Source organism: Embiotoca jacksoni, unplaced genomic scaffold (assembly GCF_022577435.1).
Source record: "Embiotoca jacksoni isolate LCO1_2020_lvr unplaced genomic scaffold, fEmbJac1.0.p SCAF_10, whole genome shotgun sequence".
Classification (NCBI taxonomy): domain Eukaryota; kingdom Metazoa; phylum Chordata; class Actinopteri; family Embiotocidae; genus Embiotoca; species Embiotoca jacksoni.
Window position 1 is genome coordinate 17,071,942 of NW_027185230.1, and position 18,805 is coordinate 17,090,746.

Below are 18,805 nucleotides of genomic sequence, written 5' to 3' on the forward strand. Positions count from 1 at the left end.
AATGATTTTGTTGTTGTTGTTGTTTTGTTTTGTTTTGGTAGAAACAGAAAAATCTCATTTTTCCGGACTGTTGCAGACATTTCAAAGCGATTTCCATCCCAGTTAACTCCAACATTCAGCACGGAGGTCTGGTTTAATGTGAAAAGAGTGCTAATAAAGCAGAAAATAGGCCTACCCCAGACAGCAGAGGAATCAGGCACGAATAGCTCTAAAATTATGAAAAGCTGTAAATCTCATAGTTTTCAGGCCATTAAAGCTCCTTGAATGTGGCCTGTGAAAGGAAAAGCTTTAATAAGGTACAAAGGGCATAAACTCCATTTTTTTTCATTGTTACCATTTATTTAAAATGAATTTAAGAGAACTTCATTCTAATGACAGTTTGGCCTAAATGTTCAAGTTTTCCACCCTCGTCCTAATTTTGTAAACTTCACTCGGTCCACTTATTTTTTTTTGGGGGGGGGGGGGGGGGGGGGGGGGGGGGGAGAAAACTTTCTTTTAAACGTTTACGCGTGTTTGTGTGCGCGTGCATGTTCGCGTGTGTGCGTGTGCGCGCCGTGGGCTCTGCTTGATCTGTTGTTTGCGCAACACAATCACATTTCTTTTAAGCGACAGGGTGTCTAGACACCCACGTGACCGGGCGCGTCAATGCGCACTGGAGACTGGAGACGGAGCAAGGGCACCCAAACCATCCGCCTCATTTACAGAGAGCCTTCCACCCCCCTCGAGATCACTCGTCGGCTCGCTTTCTCCCACACTCAGCCCCGGAAACTTCGTGTGAGATACGAGGTTGGATTATTTTATCTGAAGGGATTCGGCTACTAAACTAGGTTACGAGGCTCGGTGCGTGGACGCTAACCGAGGGTCTCTCTCGTTTTCTCTCCGGCTTTACAAACGCAACTCAACTCAGGTTAGAGATTCGGTGCTGGACTCTTTGGACGAGGCTCATTCCGGCCAGCAGACCACATCCTCTGCAGACGACTGACATATTGAGAGGATAACGGATAAAAAGCCTCCGCCGGCCCGGTGGAGAGCCCTTCTCTGTGCAGTCGGATCAAGGATTTTGTGGATTAATGCTCTTGAAGACACGGCGGCGAGCTTCAGTTTTCATGGGATAATTGCGATAGCGTTTAGGCTTAATTAGGCCCCAGTCTCTCTCATTTCCACTGAAGCTATAGTGCGCATTGACCGAGATTTTTGACCGTGTTTATTGGCTGAAAACCGGCACTGGGTATGTTTTAAAGGGGTCAGTTCACAGCGCTGTAGGCTGCACATCACCAAGTGAAAATTGTACCACGTCCAGGCTACATGCAGCTGGCTTGTTTCTAATTTTCCTTTCGCTATAAAAAAAAAAAAAAAAAAAAAAAAAATCTATAAACTGCGAGAAGGTGATGATAAATGATCCCAGGAGGAATCGCGAACTGTCCCATGAACCCTGACTGCTTTTCGGTGATCTAGTCTGCAGAAGGCAACGGAGACTGGCGTATGCTACAGATTTCCTCTGCTTATCCAGCTCCCAGTTTTTCCACCGTATTTTCTCAGGCAGCTTGTCATTGCCTGGACTCGGATCCCGGAATCTTCATGATTTGCGGACACCATGCTCGTTTTTTAGCCGGGAAACCCTCTTTTCGTCCCGCATGTTTAGGACCAAACGATCGGGGCTCGTCCGGCGACTCTGGAGGAGCCGTGCGCCCGTGGAGGGCGACGGGGAGGCGGATAGAGGGACGCATGGCTCCGGGGGCTGCTGCATGGGCAAAACGACAAAGGTGGCCAAGTCCAACGCAGGGTCGGAGGCTGAATTGAAAGCGTTGACCCACTCGATACTGAAAAAGATCAAAGAGAAACAATTAGAGGTGCTTTTGCAGGCGGTGGAGTCCAAGGGGGGTGCCCGAAGCCCCTGCTTGCTCCTGCCCAGCAAAGTGGACACCAAAGTGGGTCAACAGTCTTACTCTCTCCCCATGCTGCTCTACAAAGTGTTCAGGTGGCCGGACCTCAGGCATTCCTCGGAGCTCAAGAGGCTGTCTTGCTGTGAATCCTACGGGAAAATCAACCCAGAGCTCGTTTGCTGCAACCCGCACCACATGAGCAGACTTTGTGAACTCGGTGAGCTGGATTATTATAATAACCTCCTCTTTTACAACAAATGTTCTGAAATTGTATTTTATTCTCTGGTGGTGGGGCCTATTTTTAAATCAAGTACAAATTCAGATACTGTGACACTATGTCAAAGAATTACCAGACTCCTAAAGGGCTAATTAGCCTAATTCAAATGACATCACCTCTCTTGGCACAGCAGTTGTCTTGAGTTTCCGTCAGGTCAAACTTGACCGAAGCGTGCCAAGTGGTCCTCTTCATCTTTTCTGCAGTGTGGCGTCATTAAATTTCAGTTTGACATGTTACATTGAAATTACTTCATATTTTCAAATTTAATATCTCAGTAGATCCGTTAATTAGACCTCAACTTCCACAACGTGCTTTTTTTGGCTCTTGAAAGGCGCCAAAGCACTTGAGCTGTTTGTTCCAACTTCATCAGAGCCCCACTTTTCAAACAAACAGCCTATCTGGTATTTCAACATTTCATAATTGGCATTTCCAAAGTACAGCGCGACTCAGCCAGGGCTTTACAGTCTTTCCACGGTGAAGTTTCCAGGGTCTAGATCTCTGTGTGTGTGTGTGTGTGTGTGTATGTGTGTGTGTGTGTGTGTGTGTGTGTGTGTGTGTGTGCGTGTGCGCGTGTGTGTGCGTGTGTGCTTTGCTTGGCGTCCCGGGCCAAAAGAGGCCCGTATCTCAGTTTGTCCTAGACGCTGATAGTGGCCCTTCTGGCGCCAGGCGGCCCCCTGTTTATCTGCCTGCCAATGAAAGGCAATAGCCGCCCGGCCGGCCTCACTGCCTGCCTGTCCAGGCGGAGCTGACAGACCCTTTTCCCTGAAGAATGACAACTTTTATCATTAAGTTTAGATCTCTCCCTTGTTTTTTTTCTCATGCACTGCTTCTCCCCCCCTTCCACACAGAGTCTCCTCCTCCTCCATATTCGCGCTATCCCATGGACTATCTTAAACCACCAGGTGAGCTTCATGTGCATACATAAATACATGAATTAATATATATATATATATATATATATATATATATATATATATATATATATATATATATATTTTATTGTCTGAGCTACACAAACATCCACATCTTAAAGGCCATCTTGTATTCATGACTGTTTATGTGTTGTCTGTATGGCTGACATTACATATGCATATAGTCTTGCACACTACCTCTGCAGTGTGTGTGTGTGTGTGTGTGTGTGTGTGTGTGTGTGTGTGTGTGTGTGTGTGTGTGTGTGTGTGTGTGTGTGTGTGTGTGTGTGTGTGTAATGGCTCCATGTAATGTTGTGATAGCAGTGGAGTGGCACGCCTGGCTGGCTGGCCAGTTCTAGCATGGCTGTCAGCCAGGGCAAGGCAGTACAAAGTTGAGATACCAGCTATAGACTAACTGGCACATCCCCGGGGGCAGCGTGTCTGTGTGTGTCTGAGAGGGAGGGCGGGGGAATTTTTTTTGTTTGTGTGTCCATCTATCTATCTATTGTGAATGGCAGCACAGAGAGAGACAGACAGCGGCGTCTCTGGAGCCAGCCGGCCTTTATCAACTGGAATAATCAACAGATTAAGGTTGAGGGTTTTTTTTGTGTGTGTGTGTGTGTGTGTGTGTGTGTGTGTGTGTGTGGCAGGGGTTTGTCACCATCCCACTTCTCTGTTCAGATGTGTTTGTGTCAGGGAGTGAGAGAGAAATTACCTTTTTTTTCCACACCTAAAAGCATCAGTTAACGTTTAATAAAAAAAATGTTGTCATCATGTTTTGATCCTGGCGGATTGTTTTCTCCCTCCATTTGTGCCAGACTCCACATTGTGCTCTGGTTTGTCATTCGTTTCCCCCGGTCCCAGAAAAATGGCATCGGGTTATGTCGTTGTCTATTAAGTGGGTTTTGAAGTGTGTTAAATTTCACACTAGATAGTGCGAGACAGGGTAGCCAGAAAACGAGACGCACCACAAGCCCTCAGTTTTTAAAGTTTTTCAACCTCTGCTTTTGTTTCTTCGCTCACCTTCTGTCTGTCAGTGCAAAAAAAGCTCAGAGTTCAACAATGACCTGTCGGCCGACTGGCAGCCAGTCAGTTAGTCAGGAGAAGGAGAAAGTGGCTTTCAGTGAGTGGAAACAATAGGAAGTCGTTGCAGCTGCAGTTGCGGTTCTTCAAAGCCCCCCTTTCCTCTTTCTTTGTCGTCTTTATTTACCAGGCTCCAGCAATACTGCTGTACTTGTAAAGCCTTTCCGAAACCTTGTGCAGATCCAGAAGTGATCTAAAATGTTGGAAATTACATAATAGACACTTAACTGATGCGATGTCTGTCTCAGCGCAGTGTCTCTGTATGAGTTCCGCTGGAGACTTTCCAGCAACTAAAGGAAACAGGAAGGTAAATAGGAAATGCAAGCTGGATGCAGACAAAGGAAATGATTATACAACTCGTGTTACCACCCCGTTTCCTCGCTGGAATAAACTGGAATAACTTTGATAATTAAATGTTGCCAACAAGAACAAGTGAATTAAAATATCGGGCTTCTTAACAAGTCGAGTTTTTAGATGTGGAAAAAGTTTCAGCGTGTCTTTCTTTACAATCATATTTCATCGGTATTTCAGTGAAGAAGTGCAGCTGGCTGTTGTTCACCTGTTGTGCTGTTTCCTCATTTGGTTGCATTCAGTCAGTGCAGCTGCAGTTGTGGTTAATCAAAGGAGACTCTGTCTGTGTGTCTCCGTATTGGCGAAGGACACACACAGTACAGATGAGCCGACCATGCAGAAAGATCTTTTTTTTTTTTTTTTTTTCCCTACTGCCGCAGGGAGCTGTCAGTCATCAGCTCCTTCCCATTACTGGACGTTATCACAATTTTCTAGACTGTATTTGCTTTATATTAGGCTGTGTTAAATCACTGTAACATTCAGAGAATCTGCATAGTTAACTTTTAAAAGGGTATCGGATGCTGTAAATATCTGCATGAAGCGGAAGAGCGATGGTTTTACGATTCCAGTGGACAGGAAGTGGGATTATACGTGTCGGGGCGCCTGTCCGCTCCGGCAGCAGCAGCGGTCAATATGAAAGCAGCCCAAACATAAAACGCTACCTTGTTTCAGCTCTGGGGAATATAAATCACACACTGTTTAGCTCCTTTCTCTCTGATGCCCCCTCAACCCTGTGGTCAGCTGTGAACTGTTGCCCGGGAGACCAGGGCAAGGCTGCTGGCAGCCAATGAAAGCGAGGCAGGCTGGGTTATGCCCGTGCATCTCGTTACCGTGACCACAGCAGCACGGGCCGCGTCCGGACGGGGCAGGGTGGAAGAGGGGGAGGGAGGGGTGAAGGGCTCGCAGTGAAACCGCTCTGGTCGCTGCTGCAGCTCCGCTCGGCCAAACAGGAGGTCAGAGACGAGTTCTGTGAGCCGGAGTGTGGAAACACCATCAGAGTCCTCCTCACCAGATGTGGAGAGGTTTTAAAAACCCTCAAATTCTGTCAGATAAACGGGGATTTCTCTGTGATCAAACTGCAACGGTCGCATGCATGCGGCTCGCAATATAACAGTCAGGAAAAACCTCACTTTAGCATCATTATTCAGTCAGAGTGGAGGTGACCGCCGCCACATACTGAGGTTGAATGGATGGTAGGTGTAGCGCAGAGTTGACGCGCAGCAAAAGGAATGTATCACTAGTGAATACCGATTCTCCAGCAGCAGCAGCAGCAGCAGCAGCAGCTCTGCAGCAGAGCGAGCCCGCTCCCAGCGGTGTGCTGCTCCACTGGGCGCATGCAGCGGTTTTGTTAAAAGCTTCATTCAGGTGTCATGTTGAAACTAGTCTACATTACAAGTCTTAGTGGGAGTTCAGCATTCAAATGCAAAAAAGAAGGAGCGGGAGAGAATGAGTAGTTTTCTTCTCTCGTCTGCCTGCTACTTTGCCATAAAGAAGATTTATAGTAAACAGCTTTCAAGGCCTGTCTAAGCCCTGTCTGTCTCTTTGTTTCTGCTCAGGCAGAGTGTACCCTGCTCACATTTTAAATTCCAAGGCCGACACGCACATACAGTATATCACTTATTCAGAGGTTATTTCTGAAACACCTTTGTTTGCTGTTGGCGTGAACGCTCTACTTTGAATGCATCAAAGTCTGACTTTCCCAATTTGACAATGGCTGTGACATTGCCTGTCTTCAGGAGCTTGAGGACAATTATCAGCCAATTAAGGCTCCTATCAGTCGTCTAATGTTTGATCTGCATTTGGTTATTGAGCCGGGATCAAAGTGTCCAGCCCGAAACGCTCGCCTCAGTCATTAGCAAAAAAAAGAATACAGCTCTCTAGATCAGCAGCTCGTCTATGCAGAGAAGCAGGGCTAACGTTCCTCCTGAAGCGGTGGATTATGGGGGATTATCGGGGTGTAAGAAACTCTCTGTAAGTCTTATGTGTGTGTGAGAGAGTGTGAGCTTCGTCGTCAGCATCTTCATTAGGCATTGATTTCACCGGAGTGATTGACGGCCTCACAGCTGCTGCTTCGTCGTCTCCCCTCACACATACATGCAAACACACACAAAGACACACACACACACACACACACACACACACACACGCTCAAGAACGCACACAGTGCTAATTCAAAATCTCCCTCTGTCTCCATTAGATTCTCCAGACTCTGGACCTTCATCCAGTGATACTGGGGGAACGACATACTCGGCCCCTGTGGGGCTTTCAGGTAAATATATTTATATTACCCATTTTCTTGTCCTCTTCTACTCCTCCATATTATTTTCCTCCTCTGTTTTCTTTTCCTTCTCCTATGCATTCTTCCTAAAACACGCACACACATTCATCTCCCCTCCATGCTTGTGATGATGAGGCAGTGATTGTGGGGGCCCCTGCTTCCCCTCTGTAATAAAAAGCCAGTGAAGGAGGGTGGCGTATTTCTCCCACATCCACATAAATTCCTCCTGCCTGGCTCTTTGAACAACGATCCTCTCTCTTCTCCTCTTTCCTCTTCCCGTTCCCTCTCATCTCTCCGTGCTGTGTTGTAGTGGAAGACAAACACGCCGAACTCTTGTTTGGAGAAGAATGCGTTCTTTGCGTGTGGTATTTTTGGGTCACACACACACACACACACAAAAAAAAGGCAGGTTTTAACTGACATTTGAGTGTTTGTTTGGGTGTGTTTGTGCGTACAGGGGATGTCTTTGTAGACGGGTAACTCTCCTCTGTGCTCTGTGTGGATAAGAGTGAGACACAGGCGCCTTTCTTTCTCCCGGCTCTCATGCAGGACGTGTTTCGGGCTTCCTCAGCTTTTCTCCCATAATCCCCTTTGGCAGGGTTGCCTTCCTTTTACCCATCGCCCTGTCCGCAGACTGCAGAATAAGATGGTGTTCATGAGAGTTTACTCTCCGCTAGCCTGAGATTGCTCTCTGCTTTCCTTTTGCCTCAGATGGTTCTCATTACTGGGCCTTTAAAGCCTGTTTTATGTCAGTTGGTGTTTGCTGCCCATTTTCCCCCCTCCTTTGTTTGGTGGTAGAGGAGGAGGGGGGTGGGGGGGTGGAGGGTTCAGCCTGCCTGCCTGTATGTGTCCATAGATGGGGGAAGAGATGGGAGCAGTGCTTACAGGAAGAGAAGGACCAGAAATCCTCCTTTCAGACCATCAGATGAACACTAAAGTCCTCCCTTTACGCATTTTCTTTCAAACTGTGAAACCCTAGAAGTGGAGTCTCAACAGGCGCCTCCCTTACTTTTCCCCCCCTCCCTCGGTAAGAAGTACATGCTACCCCTCCTCCCTCTTGTCCACCTCCTCCCCTGCTTTCCTTCCTGGCGAAGATGACATGGCAGTGGCAGTGAATGGGCCTCCTCAGTAAAAGCAGTAGAAGGTAGAAAGGCTGGGGCGGGATGGCCGAAGCCCTCATGATTTCCCTGGCATGCCAAGAAAAAAAAAAAGCGAATCCATTCCTCCTCTCTCTCCTTCCCTCCCTCCTTCACTCCCTGCTTCCCTTCTTTGCTGCCTCCCTCTGGGGCCCTGACAAAAGAAACATGGCTCTCCCAGAGGCCCGCTGCTGACCTTCTAATTCACTCACTCTGCCCTTTTTATGTTCTTCTCCAGACATATTTACAGAGAGGAAGAAGGAAGAGAGAGGAGGGTTGCACTGAGGTGAAGAGAGTGGCAAAGACTTGAAGTCAGGGAGAGCTTTAGTACTACTTTTTCTGCATTGTAGTTGAATAATTAAGTGATTGTAACCTTTTTAGAAAAAAAAAAATAGAGTGGCACTGCACCTAAGAAAGAGCAGAAAATGAATTTAAAGAAGTCTAAAAACAGAGTTCAGACAGAGTTGAAGAGACGTGGTTCTTCCTTCTCTGTTTATCCATCTCTGAAAAAGCCCGGACCATCCAGGCTGGAAGGAGTTAAAGTGAGCTGCGACAGCGACAAGCGCAAATGCAAACTAGGCTGCCTGCCAGGCTACCAGCTCCAAAGCTCCTCTCGCTGGCTCACGTCATCAGCTTGGAACAGAGCGGAGAGGAAAAGGAGGAGGAGGAGGAAGGGAGATGATGGCTGGAGGCCTGGAGCTTGGTGTTGGGGTGCTGATCTTGGTTTGAGCCGGGGTGAAGACTCAGCTCAGGGGTTTGGGTTCACCCAGGAACTGAAGCGAGACATCAAAAGATAGATTTTGAAATGGAGATCAGGTCGGGGTTGAGAGGGTGTGGGACGGTTGGTTATGAATCAGTGGGGTGTTGAGGAACTTGATAGAGACCGTATCGTGCCTTTGGTTGAGTTTATGAGCAGCTCAGGTAGCATTCATGTCGCCAGCCATCCATTTTTTTTTTTTTTTTTACAAACTTAAAGAGGCCTGGAACGAGTTTTTGTGAGAGTTTTTAAACCCTCAGATCGTCGTTGGCGGAGTTGAGTCCTTGAATTCTCGACTTTTAAGACCTTTGTAAGTTTGACGAAACTGAAGTGTGGACTGGAGGACAATGTGTTGATGTGTGTAGTCGGGCTGGGTACCACTTTTCCACAATTTCCTCATGTTAGTGCTGCTGCGAGTTTCGAGGTGAAAACAATACTTTTAATTTACTCATTTGCACGTTTCTCCATCATAAAAGAAGCCAAATTTAAACATAAGTAGCCAGTCGAGAACCACGTCCCGAACAAAATTGGCCAAATTTTCAATTGAGTCTGGAACTATCTGAGTAACGTATAAAAGGATTGCTGCCAGCTTTCTGTACGTTATTCTAATTATTAACAGTGATGATCAATACACGGCTACATTGTGCGTGCCAAACTCTTGGATGTGTAGCACCGGTGTGTGTGTGTGTGTGTGTGTGTGTGTGTGTGTGTGTGTGTGTGTGTGTGTGTGTGTGTGTGTGTGTGTGTGTGTGTGTGTGTGTGTCGGCATGCCTGTTGGTGCCATTGGGGACTGACCCGGAGTGCCTGTGTGTAAGAGGATCCGGTCGGGCAGTGGTGACATGTATGCATATACACACACACACACACACACACACACACACACACACACACACACACACACACACACACACACAGGCAGATAGAATGACCTGGTGCGAGCCCTGGCGCACGGCCGACTGTCACACAGGCGCTTCCTCCCACTGCAGGTTAAATTTAGGCTGAGTTGTATTCTTATACCACCAGCCAGTCACCTCACTCGACAGACAGTCGGCCAGCCCTTCAGTCAGTCAATTAGTCATCCGGTGAATCGACTGGAGGTATAACCTTCATCAGGGGCTCTGACAGAGATTAAATTTAGTCTTGGCACCTCGGCTCATTAAATCAAACTAGTTCTGCTGTCATACGGGCCCCAAAGAAACGGCCCATTTTTGGTGCAAACCCAGAGAGAAAAGGCCTGAGTGGTGCTTTGATTTTGTTACGAGGTATCTTCAGGGAGCAGAGTTTTAAATCGCATATCTATTGCCAATCTAATACCTGAGACACTATCTTTGATTTTTTTTTTCTTTTTCTTTTTGGGAAACTTAACTTCCAACAATTAAGAGCTCAGCTCAGAAACAGAGCACCCTCAGTCTGCCTGGTCTCCCTCGGCATTCCTGCCTTGTTTGGGTTAGCAGGGAGAGGAAAAGGGCTGCACAGGATATGACCTCATGTCTTTGAGGAAAAGGCGAGTGGACAGGGAGGCCGCCGAGGCCTCATCTTGACGGAAAACAAACACTGGAGTGCACCGAGCAGAAAGAAGGGAGAAAGGAAAACAAGAAAGATGGAAATCGAACATTTCTTTTACTTCTAGAAAAGAGAGAAATATACAGCCGCCGGGTGACGCGCTACAGAGACACTTCAGACAAAAGGAACCCAGTTTCTGTTTAGCTCGATTCCCTTTTTGTTGTTTATTTTCCTTTGCTTTGCTTGAACAGTAAGAGGAAGGAATGAAGAGGGAGAGAAGATGGCGGCTTTGGGTGGAGGGAGAGATGGCCGGCAGCTCTGCTCTGTTCTCTGTAATTTGGAGGCTGCGTGTTAGCCAGCGAGTAGAGCAGAGCAGAGCCGGGCCGCTCCGTGCCGGGCCAGGATCTCTCATTACTCCCCACTTCCTCTCCTTGCGCTGCAGCCAAGCCGCCTCTTGGCAAGGGACTTAATTTTGGTTTTGGCCGTCCTCTGTTCCCCACCCTGTGTCATTATGCTGCACAAATCGAAAACACAGCACACGGAGACAGCAGAGGATGGAGAGAGGGGAAAAAAAAAAAGAGAGAGGAGGAGGAAGGAGGAAAGTGTGCCGAAGCTGCATGGGTTTTTTGTTTTTCGGCTTCAGATGCTTTAAACTGTCTTGTAGCATTTACAGTTGAAAACATTACCTTAGCATAGCCCGCTGATTGAAAGGAAGGCTATGCAGGTTTGGCTGCCAGCCAGAGCTGGAGGGAAGCCCAGAACAAGATGAACATTGTTTTGGTTCGCAGTCACTCTGTGGAAGTGGATTTTGACATTACCTCAATGCATGAAGATATGAACGAGAGAGGCAGAATGTGTGAAGGGGAGAGAGGAAGGGAGGGAGAGAGTCCCCCTGCTAGCAGGATAAAAAACGGAAATGGAAATAAGTGGAGACACATGCCTGTAAACCTGTGTGACTGTGTGTGTGTGTGTGTGTATGTGTGTGTGTGTGTGTGTGTGTGTGTGTGTGTGTGTGTGTGTGTGTGTGTGTGTGTGTGTCACATTTCCAGTATGCCACACAGTGCTGCTGTCTCCACCCTCCTGACTGCTCATTCATGTAGTCAGTTTGTCTTTTGTGTTCTCACAGTGGAGGGGTGCATGCAGTGTGTGTGTGTGTGTGTGTGTGTGTGTGTGTGTGTGTGTGTGTGTCTCACTCTCTTTTTATCTGAGTGACAGACAGCTCTGTCAGGTGCCACATCTCTGTCACAGACTGCAGCGCTGGCACACACACACACACACACACACACACACACACACACACACACACACACACACACACTGAAGCAGAGATACATAATCATTAATAACAAAAAGCTCAGACCACATACAACTGGCTCTGCTGGTTGTCTGCTTCCCTGTTTGCGATGTCTGTATTATTTAGTTCCCACGGTGTTTTTGTGCCACAACAATGTGGGTGATTGTTCTGTTTGTCCGTTTGTCTGTAGCACCGTCTGGGTGTGTGTGTGTGTGTGTGTGTGTGTGTGTGTGTGTGTGTGTGTGTGTGTGTGTGTGTGTGTGTTAAGGGCTCTGAGATACAGATCCTGCGGGTAATCTGACTTGTGTGCTCGCAAAACTGAGCTGATGACATCATTACAGCCTGCCTGGCACCCTGGATCCAACTAGCTAGTGTTTATTTGTCCTGTCACCCTGGGAAATCTGGGCTGCAGGGAGTGGTTGTGTGTGTGTGTGAGGGTCAGCATGATGAAGTGTTGGAATAATAACTCAGCAGGAGTAGGAAGGAGGTGTTACAGGGGAACAAAATGTCCTTCAGTGAAAAATAAGTGTTTAGCTGTAATTTAGTTCAAATGTGGATCCAGATGGAAGATGCTGCCCAATCAATTATAAAACGTTCCTGTGTTTTTATCTGAGACCGAGGCAAACACCATGCCTGAGTGACATCAAGACATCTGGATCATGTAATTATGGCAGAAACATCCACTCAGAGAAAATTATACCGTAGATGGAGGCATTAGGAAAACATTTCTCCTCCTTATCTCCTCCCGGTCGTGGCCGGATGGTTCATGTTAGAGATGGCGTGTCTGCGACTCATTCTCTCTATCTGTGTTTCTGCGAGCAGACAGATTCTGAAGATAGCGAAACTGTGCCACTCCCCTCTGTGGGTTTCCTGCCATCAGGGCTTATTTAGGTTTCCTGAAATAGGGGGGGAAGGACTTTACATCTTACTTAACCTGCCACCCTTAAAGCGGCACTTCCTCTCTGTAAGCGACTAAACCCACCACCATCCGTCTAGTTTATCTGCCTGGCGGTGCTGAAAAAGATGTCATTTCCTCGTCGTACTGTAGCTGTAGTTTCTCAAACGATGTTCTTTAATAGCAAATTAGGCCCACCGACACTTTTAAAATAGATTCACTGCCCGATAGACGAAGAACTGTTTGCTCGTTCGTGACTTATCTTAAAGGGGACCAGCACTTTATTTACAGATCTTTGGGAGTACACCTGCATATGTAAAACAGTAGTCTAAAGCCTAAGGTGGCTCCAGGGGGCGCTGCGCTCAGCTTTGGTCGGCGTTGAAGAGTATGTGTCAAAAATCCTTGGGGTGTGGATTTAAAAGAAGTGAGCTTAGCAGACTTTCTGTCGTCCGCTGCTCATCTCTGCTTGAGGCTATTGGCTGGCGTTGTGTACACCTGAATCTCCAAATTAACTGGATTTGATCTTAATAGGACTTTTTTTCACTGACCATCCTCTGAGTCCTACGTTGTTATAGGAAAGCAATGCCACCTCAGTCTCTTAATGAAAAAAAACAGCAACACACTTAATAAATAACATAATTAGGCTAAGTTAATGACATTTTTATTACTGGTTGCATGCTCTGCTGCACAACCAATAACCAATCCCAGGCAGAGTCATTACCTTTCAAAAAAACCCAACAACAAACAGACTGTGTACAATCTGTGGCTTAAACCAACAAGGCTGTGATGTTGACATGCCACCAGGACAATCCTCTCTTCACGCCAACAACGTAACAGAACAGCTGACCTTTTTCTCTCTGAGGCTTTCGCCTGTCATTAAGTTTCTTTCCGCAGAAAGAAATTGAACCGAACAGACGACAATCAGCCCTCGACAGCCTGCTGAGGAGTCTTAATTTGTCGACAGTTAACAAAAATAATAAAATCAGTGCGACTAAATATTTCTTTGAACAAAGAGAAGGACATGCAGAGCTTTCACTGAAGAGGAAAAACACACGGGGTTGAACATATACGGCACGGCAGAGAGAACAAAAGGAATGCCTCCAGGCTGACCCTTGACCTTTGGAATAGACTTTCCCCGGCATCGAGAGGGGGTGTTGACTTAGAAAATAAGGCACCATGAAGAGCCCTTCCTCCCCCCCTCGAGCTGTTTCCTTCATGTCTTCCTCATTCCTCTCTTCAGCTGCTGTGTGTGTGTGTGTGTGTGTGTGTGTGTCTGTCTGTGTGTGTCTGATGACGACAGGGTCATTACACATCTGAGTTGAGACAAACACACACACAGAGCTCTCAGGGATCGATGCGAGACGGCTCTCAGGAGCCTCCTCACTATTTACCGATGTTGAAAGTCTTGTGCCTCAGAGCTGGAGGTTCAAAAAATGGCGTGCATGGCGGTGTAAACATGTTTCTGTGTGACTTCTAAAAATAGTAGCTACCTGGTTTGTGTGTGTGTGTGTGTGTGTGTGTGTGTGTGTGTGCACACTTGCGTGTGGAGTCAGACAGAGGTAATGATTAACCTTTCCAGACTGTGTTTCTGGCCCTAAGAGAAGTACCCAGTCTGCCACCCCGCCCCTCCTCCCAGCCGTCCCTCCTCCCTTCAGCCGAGTCCAATTGTCTCAGCTAGCGTGGCGTCCGTCCACTCTTCCAGCCCGTGGACCATTAAAAACCACAGGGGAGCTAACACCCTGTCCGTTTGCCAAATTTCTCCTTGTGCTAAATATTTAGCATCGCACAGGAGGTTTATTTGATAACAGATATTTACAGTTTTCTGGTATGTGGCAGTAGACCACCCCCCCCCCCCCTCCCCACGCAGAGCATAAGCTGATCATCCATTAAATACCAAACAAACAAACACAGGAGCAATATGCTGTTTTAATGGCTAATAGCCACATTAGCTCGTACCACATGCTTCTTGTAATGTCTTACATTGTAAAAACTGATTTTAATAAGGGCCTGTTATCGTTAATATCATCCATTATCACTCCAGTATTTTCCAGCAGTACATCTTTGATCCATCTACCATTTAGCTCTCGTCAGTGCTTTGCTTTGTAGTGAACCAGCAGGGAAAGTCCTTTTTTTTGGTGTTTTTTGTGGATGGGGGGGGGGGGGGGGGTTGCATGTGGACCCCAAGGGACAAACCCAGAATGAGACAGACCAGCAGCAGACAACAGAAAGGGTCTGGGGCGACAGATGGCCCCGGGCTGCCAGCGAGCCAGCTTATCTCCAGCGGGGAGAAGCCCCGCGACACCAGGCTGCAGGGCTGAAAGGTCGCGGTGTAGACGAGCAGGTGGGGAGGCAGACAGATACACAGGCTAATGCTTCCATAGGCAGACGTCCAGGGGGCCCACGGACAGATGTACAGACAGACAGCTCCGTAAGCATTCAGGGGGGGCCGGAGCGGGACAGATGCTCTGATGACACCGCCTGACACCGCACAGGCACCTATGGGCGAAGCACCTGAAATAGTGTCAGACTGTAACGCGAGCTGCAGACGCCTCACATGCAAACACACGCAAACACACGCAAACACAGGACACGTTAAAAATTCAAACTCAGTTAAATGAAGCCTTGCACTTGTAACAAGGTATGTTGATACGGGGGCCACTCAAATTATGTGTGTTTATATGCGTGTGTGCGTGCGCGCACGCGGCATTACTCATGAGGTGTAAGCTCATCTGCTGTCAGGACAAGCTGTGAACACACTCTTCACAAGGCGGCGCCCCACAGACGGAAGAGCGTCTCGCTTTCTCCCTGCTGATACACTGAGCAGAAAAAATTTTGGGTTTGTTTACCCGCGAGGGTCATTTCAGCTGGACAGAATACAGCAGAAGTCTGTGGCACAAGGGGCTCACGTTGCATCATGGGAAATGTAGTTTGACTCACGCGACGGGCTGAAAGTCACAGTAACTCCTCTGATTACCAACTTCACCCTTGTCTCAGGCACGATGAGACTTGTAACGCAGTATTTTTTACAATCTAGTATTTAAACTTAAATATATGAGAGTAATTTGTATACTTCCTACTCCACTTCTTTACTAGCTGACCGTTTTCTGTCGCCCATAATGTATCCCCTTGTTGTTTTTCTATCTTCAACTCTTTGCTTTTATCCCTCCCTCTCTTTTTTTTTCTCTCCTCTGTGGTTCTCACTTACCACCAGTCTGAGTTTCTGAGAGGCGACGAGGGAGGGGAAACGGGGCAGTTAGTGTAGTCCTGAATAGCAGGGTGTTTTCAGGCTGCAATGACAGGCTCAGACAGGCAGCCGCTCTAATGACCTCTGACGCCAGGCCCTGTCTCTCCCAGCAATAACAAACACACACAGGGCCCCACAGGTGAGCTCCGCCAGCAGGCCCACTGTCAGCTGTTAAGAAAGCCCAACGCGTCCTTCTCCTTTTTAATCTCGGCTGTTCCTGTATGTACATGTAAAACAGAGCGGAGAGAGCAACGCTGGGTCAGGGTTGGAGACTGTCTGACATCAGCCGGAGACACAAAAGACACTTTCTGTCTCTTATCTCAAAGATAAATGCTTTCCCCCCCCCTCCATTGAGTCCAAAGTAGATAGCTGGGTACTTAGTTTCCCCCGGCACCCCATGAGGACGGATTTACGATAAACTCCCCGAGGCTCGGCTCAGACCAACTTCAAAGAACACAGCCCCTCTTGTTTTATGGAAGGCATGCTTTCAGTTTTTTCTGGCCCCTTCCCTCTCCTCCTCGGTTTCTGTCTCTCTTATCCCAGTGTTGTCTTTTTCGTCCTTATTTTTTTTTTTTTACCTCCCTGCATCTAATGAAGGTTAATGACAGGCCGGGGTAAGTCCGCCTGGGCCGGCAGAGATCCTGCTGCATTAACATTGCAGTTTGTCTCAGAAGGGACCTTCCAAATTACCGGTTACATTCACAGCTACTGCCAGATGAAAGAAGGTGTGGGGTGTGGGGGGGGTTAAATGGGAAGGATGGATGCTGAATGGGCTCTGACAAGGGGCTCTCATGTACTCTATATATTCCCCTTCCAAGCTTTTGCAACCTTTGAATGTCTCATCAAGCCCGGATTTTTGTACACGTGAGTAAGGAAGTGGAAAAGACGGCTGAACCGTGCAATAGGAGTTGCAGCAATTAGGTGATGACCCTCAAAGCTCAGGAGACACTTAAACGTCATGAGAGGAAGCAAAGTTTGAAAAAGTAACAGTCCAAATATGTGAAAAGCATTCCTTCTCCTCCCCACCCCACCCCCTCTTTCTTTCCTCTTGCGCTCGCTCTGTCTCCCTCTACTTCCCTTGCGCCTGACTGGCTCCCACTCTTCTGGCTGGGAGTAGCTGGGAGCCAGATTTCTGTGCAATAGAGATATGAAGGGGGAAGAGGGACAGTGCAGGAGGCACTCTAAAGGGGGGCGAGAGAGGGAGGAGGAGGAGGAGGAGGGGCAGTTTGGAAACTGGAGCATGGCCAATGCTACACTTCTTTTACGCTCAGGGGAAACTTTAGACTGGAGAGGCCGAGCTTGTCAACGATTCAGACACCAGGGTTTGAGAGTTAACGGCCCTGCCTCAGCTAAACATGGCTCATGTGTTTCTGCGAAGGTCTTGTCGCTGTTGAAGTTGACTGCTGCCTCATCTTTGTCAAACAAGAGCTCGGAGACCGTTTCCCTTCAGCAGGGCGAAGCTTGTTGCTGAGAGATGATCAGGACGGTCGGTTGACGTCAGCACATTGTTGGCCACGCCGCTACAAAAATACAGCGAGCCAGACAGAAGATAAGCATTTAATGCCTACATAAATATTGTACTGCGTGTGGATACTTGCCTGCCAGTGTCTCTGAGTTGCTTTTCTTGTCTGAAGTCCAGGAATTCCAACACGGTTTTTCTTGTGTGGCAGAAATCGAGGATGACGGTTTAGTTTTGGCTCTTGACTAAAGCAAAGTCTCCGTTTCCCAAAACAGGGGAAAGGACTAAGTTGTTCAGAAGTAGTCTGGTAAAAATGATCACAAGTCCCTCACGCACTCACCCCACCACCCCTCCCACCCTCCTCTTTTTCTTTACTTCTTGACTGACATATTTTACTGTTTTAATGTGAACCTGTCGTCAAATCTAACCATCACCGTCTCCGTCTGGTTTCTCCTTCAGATTCCCTGGCGTTGCAGGAGTCTGGTGAGCGGGCCCATTGGTGCGTGGTGGCATACTGGGAGGAGAAGACACGCGTCGGGCGCCTCTACTCAGTCCAGGAGCCCTCTCTGGACATCTTCTATGATCTACCTCAGGGGAACGGCTTCTGCCTGGGCCAGCTCTGCTCCGACAACAAGTCCCAACTGGTGCAGATGGTGCGGGCCAAGATCGGCTACGGCATCCAGCTGACGCGTGAGCCGGACGGGGTGTGGGTCTACAACCGCAGCTGCTACCCCATCTTCATAAAGTCGGCCACACTGGACAACCCGGACTCGCGCACGCTGCTGGTGCACAAGGTGTTTCCCGGATTCTCCATCAAAGCTTTTGACTATGACAAGGCCGGCAGCCTGCAGAGGCCCAACGACCACGAGTTCTCACAGCAGCCTCGCACGGGCTTCACGGTGCAGATAAGCTTTGTGAAAGGCTGGGGACAGTGCTACACCAGACAGTTCATCAGTAGCTGCCCGTGCTGGTTGGAAGTCATCTTCAACACGCGATAGCAGCAGCCTTCCTCTTCTTCATCCTCACCTCTTCTGCGCCCTCACAAACAGACTTAACACCCACTTTCCTTTTTTGTTCCAGAGGTTCAAACACATGAAAAAAAGAAAAGGATTTAAAAGAAGAAGAAAGTATAAAATTCTGACGGACTTTGTTTAATAAATGACTAAGATTTAATTAAATGAGAAGCGAAAAAATGTATTTTATGTTATATATATAAATATATTATTAATTGTAAATATGAAGACGTTTTATATGCATCATTATTTATGTATTGTGCAATGTGTTGATGAGAAAAAGAAAATAAGATGCACTTTGCTTAATATAAATGCAAAACAAAGAAATGCCAAAATAAAAAAAAAAATACAAATAACATTTCGTGTCCGGTCCATCTGTGGGGTCGTGTTTGGTTTCACTCAGTTTTTTCAATGTTCTCTTTCGTAGGTAATTCAAATCAGATTATTTAAATGGTTCCACATGTCGATCCTGTAAAACCCTCCTGGTTTTATGTTGTCTTCATTATAACTAAAGTCAACATGGACTTAACTTTGTGTTACTGCGGGACTTTGATGTCACGCTGTGGATCTTAAAAGCATTTCCCTCCGAGACAAACTGAGTCAGACTGTGACAGAGCCGTAACTCACCGTCCCTGTTCCTACGGCCTCATTACGCCTTTTAAAATTGTCTGTTTTTCCTGAGTTATTTGGGGATGAATGTCCCTCTTCCTCTCTGTCATTA

At 47.4% G+C, this 18,805-nt stretch overlaps 1 protein-coding gene across 1 annotated transcript; it reads left to right on the forward strand.

Annotated features, from left to right (window-relative positions):
• The first annotated feature begins 587 nt into the window (after positions 1-587).
• smad7 (SMAD family member 7) lies at positions 588-18,440 on the forward strand. Its single transcript, XM_069170770.1, has 4 exons — positions 588-2,100; positions 3,009-3,062; positions 6,703-6,774; positions 17,531-18,440. The coding sequence occupies exons 1-4, from the start codon at positions 1,635-1,637 to the stop codon at positions 18,067-18,069; spliced, it is 1,131 nt and encodes a 376-aa protein (XP_069026871.1). The 5' UTR covers positions 588-1,634; the 3' UTR covers positions 18,070-18,440.
• Positions 18,441-18,805: the final 365 nt, after the last annotated feature.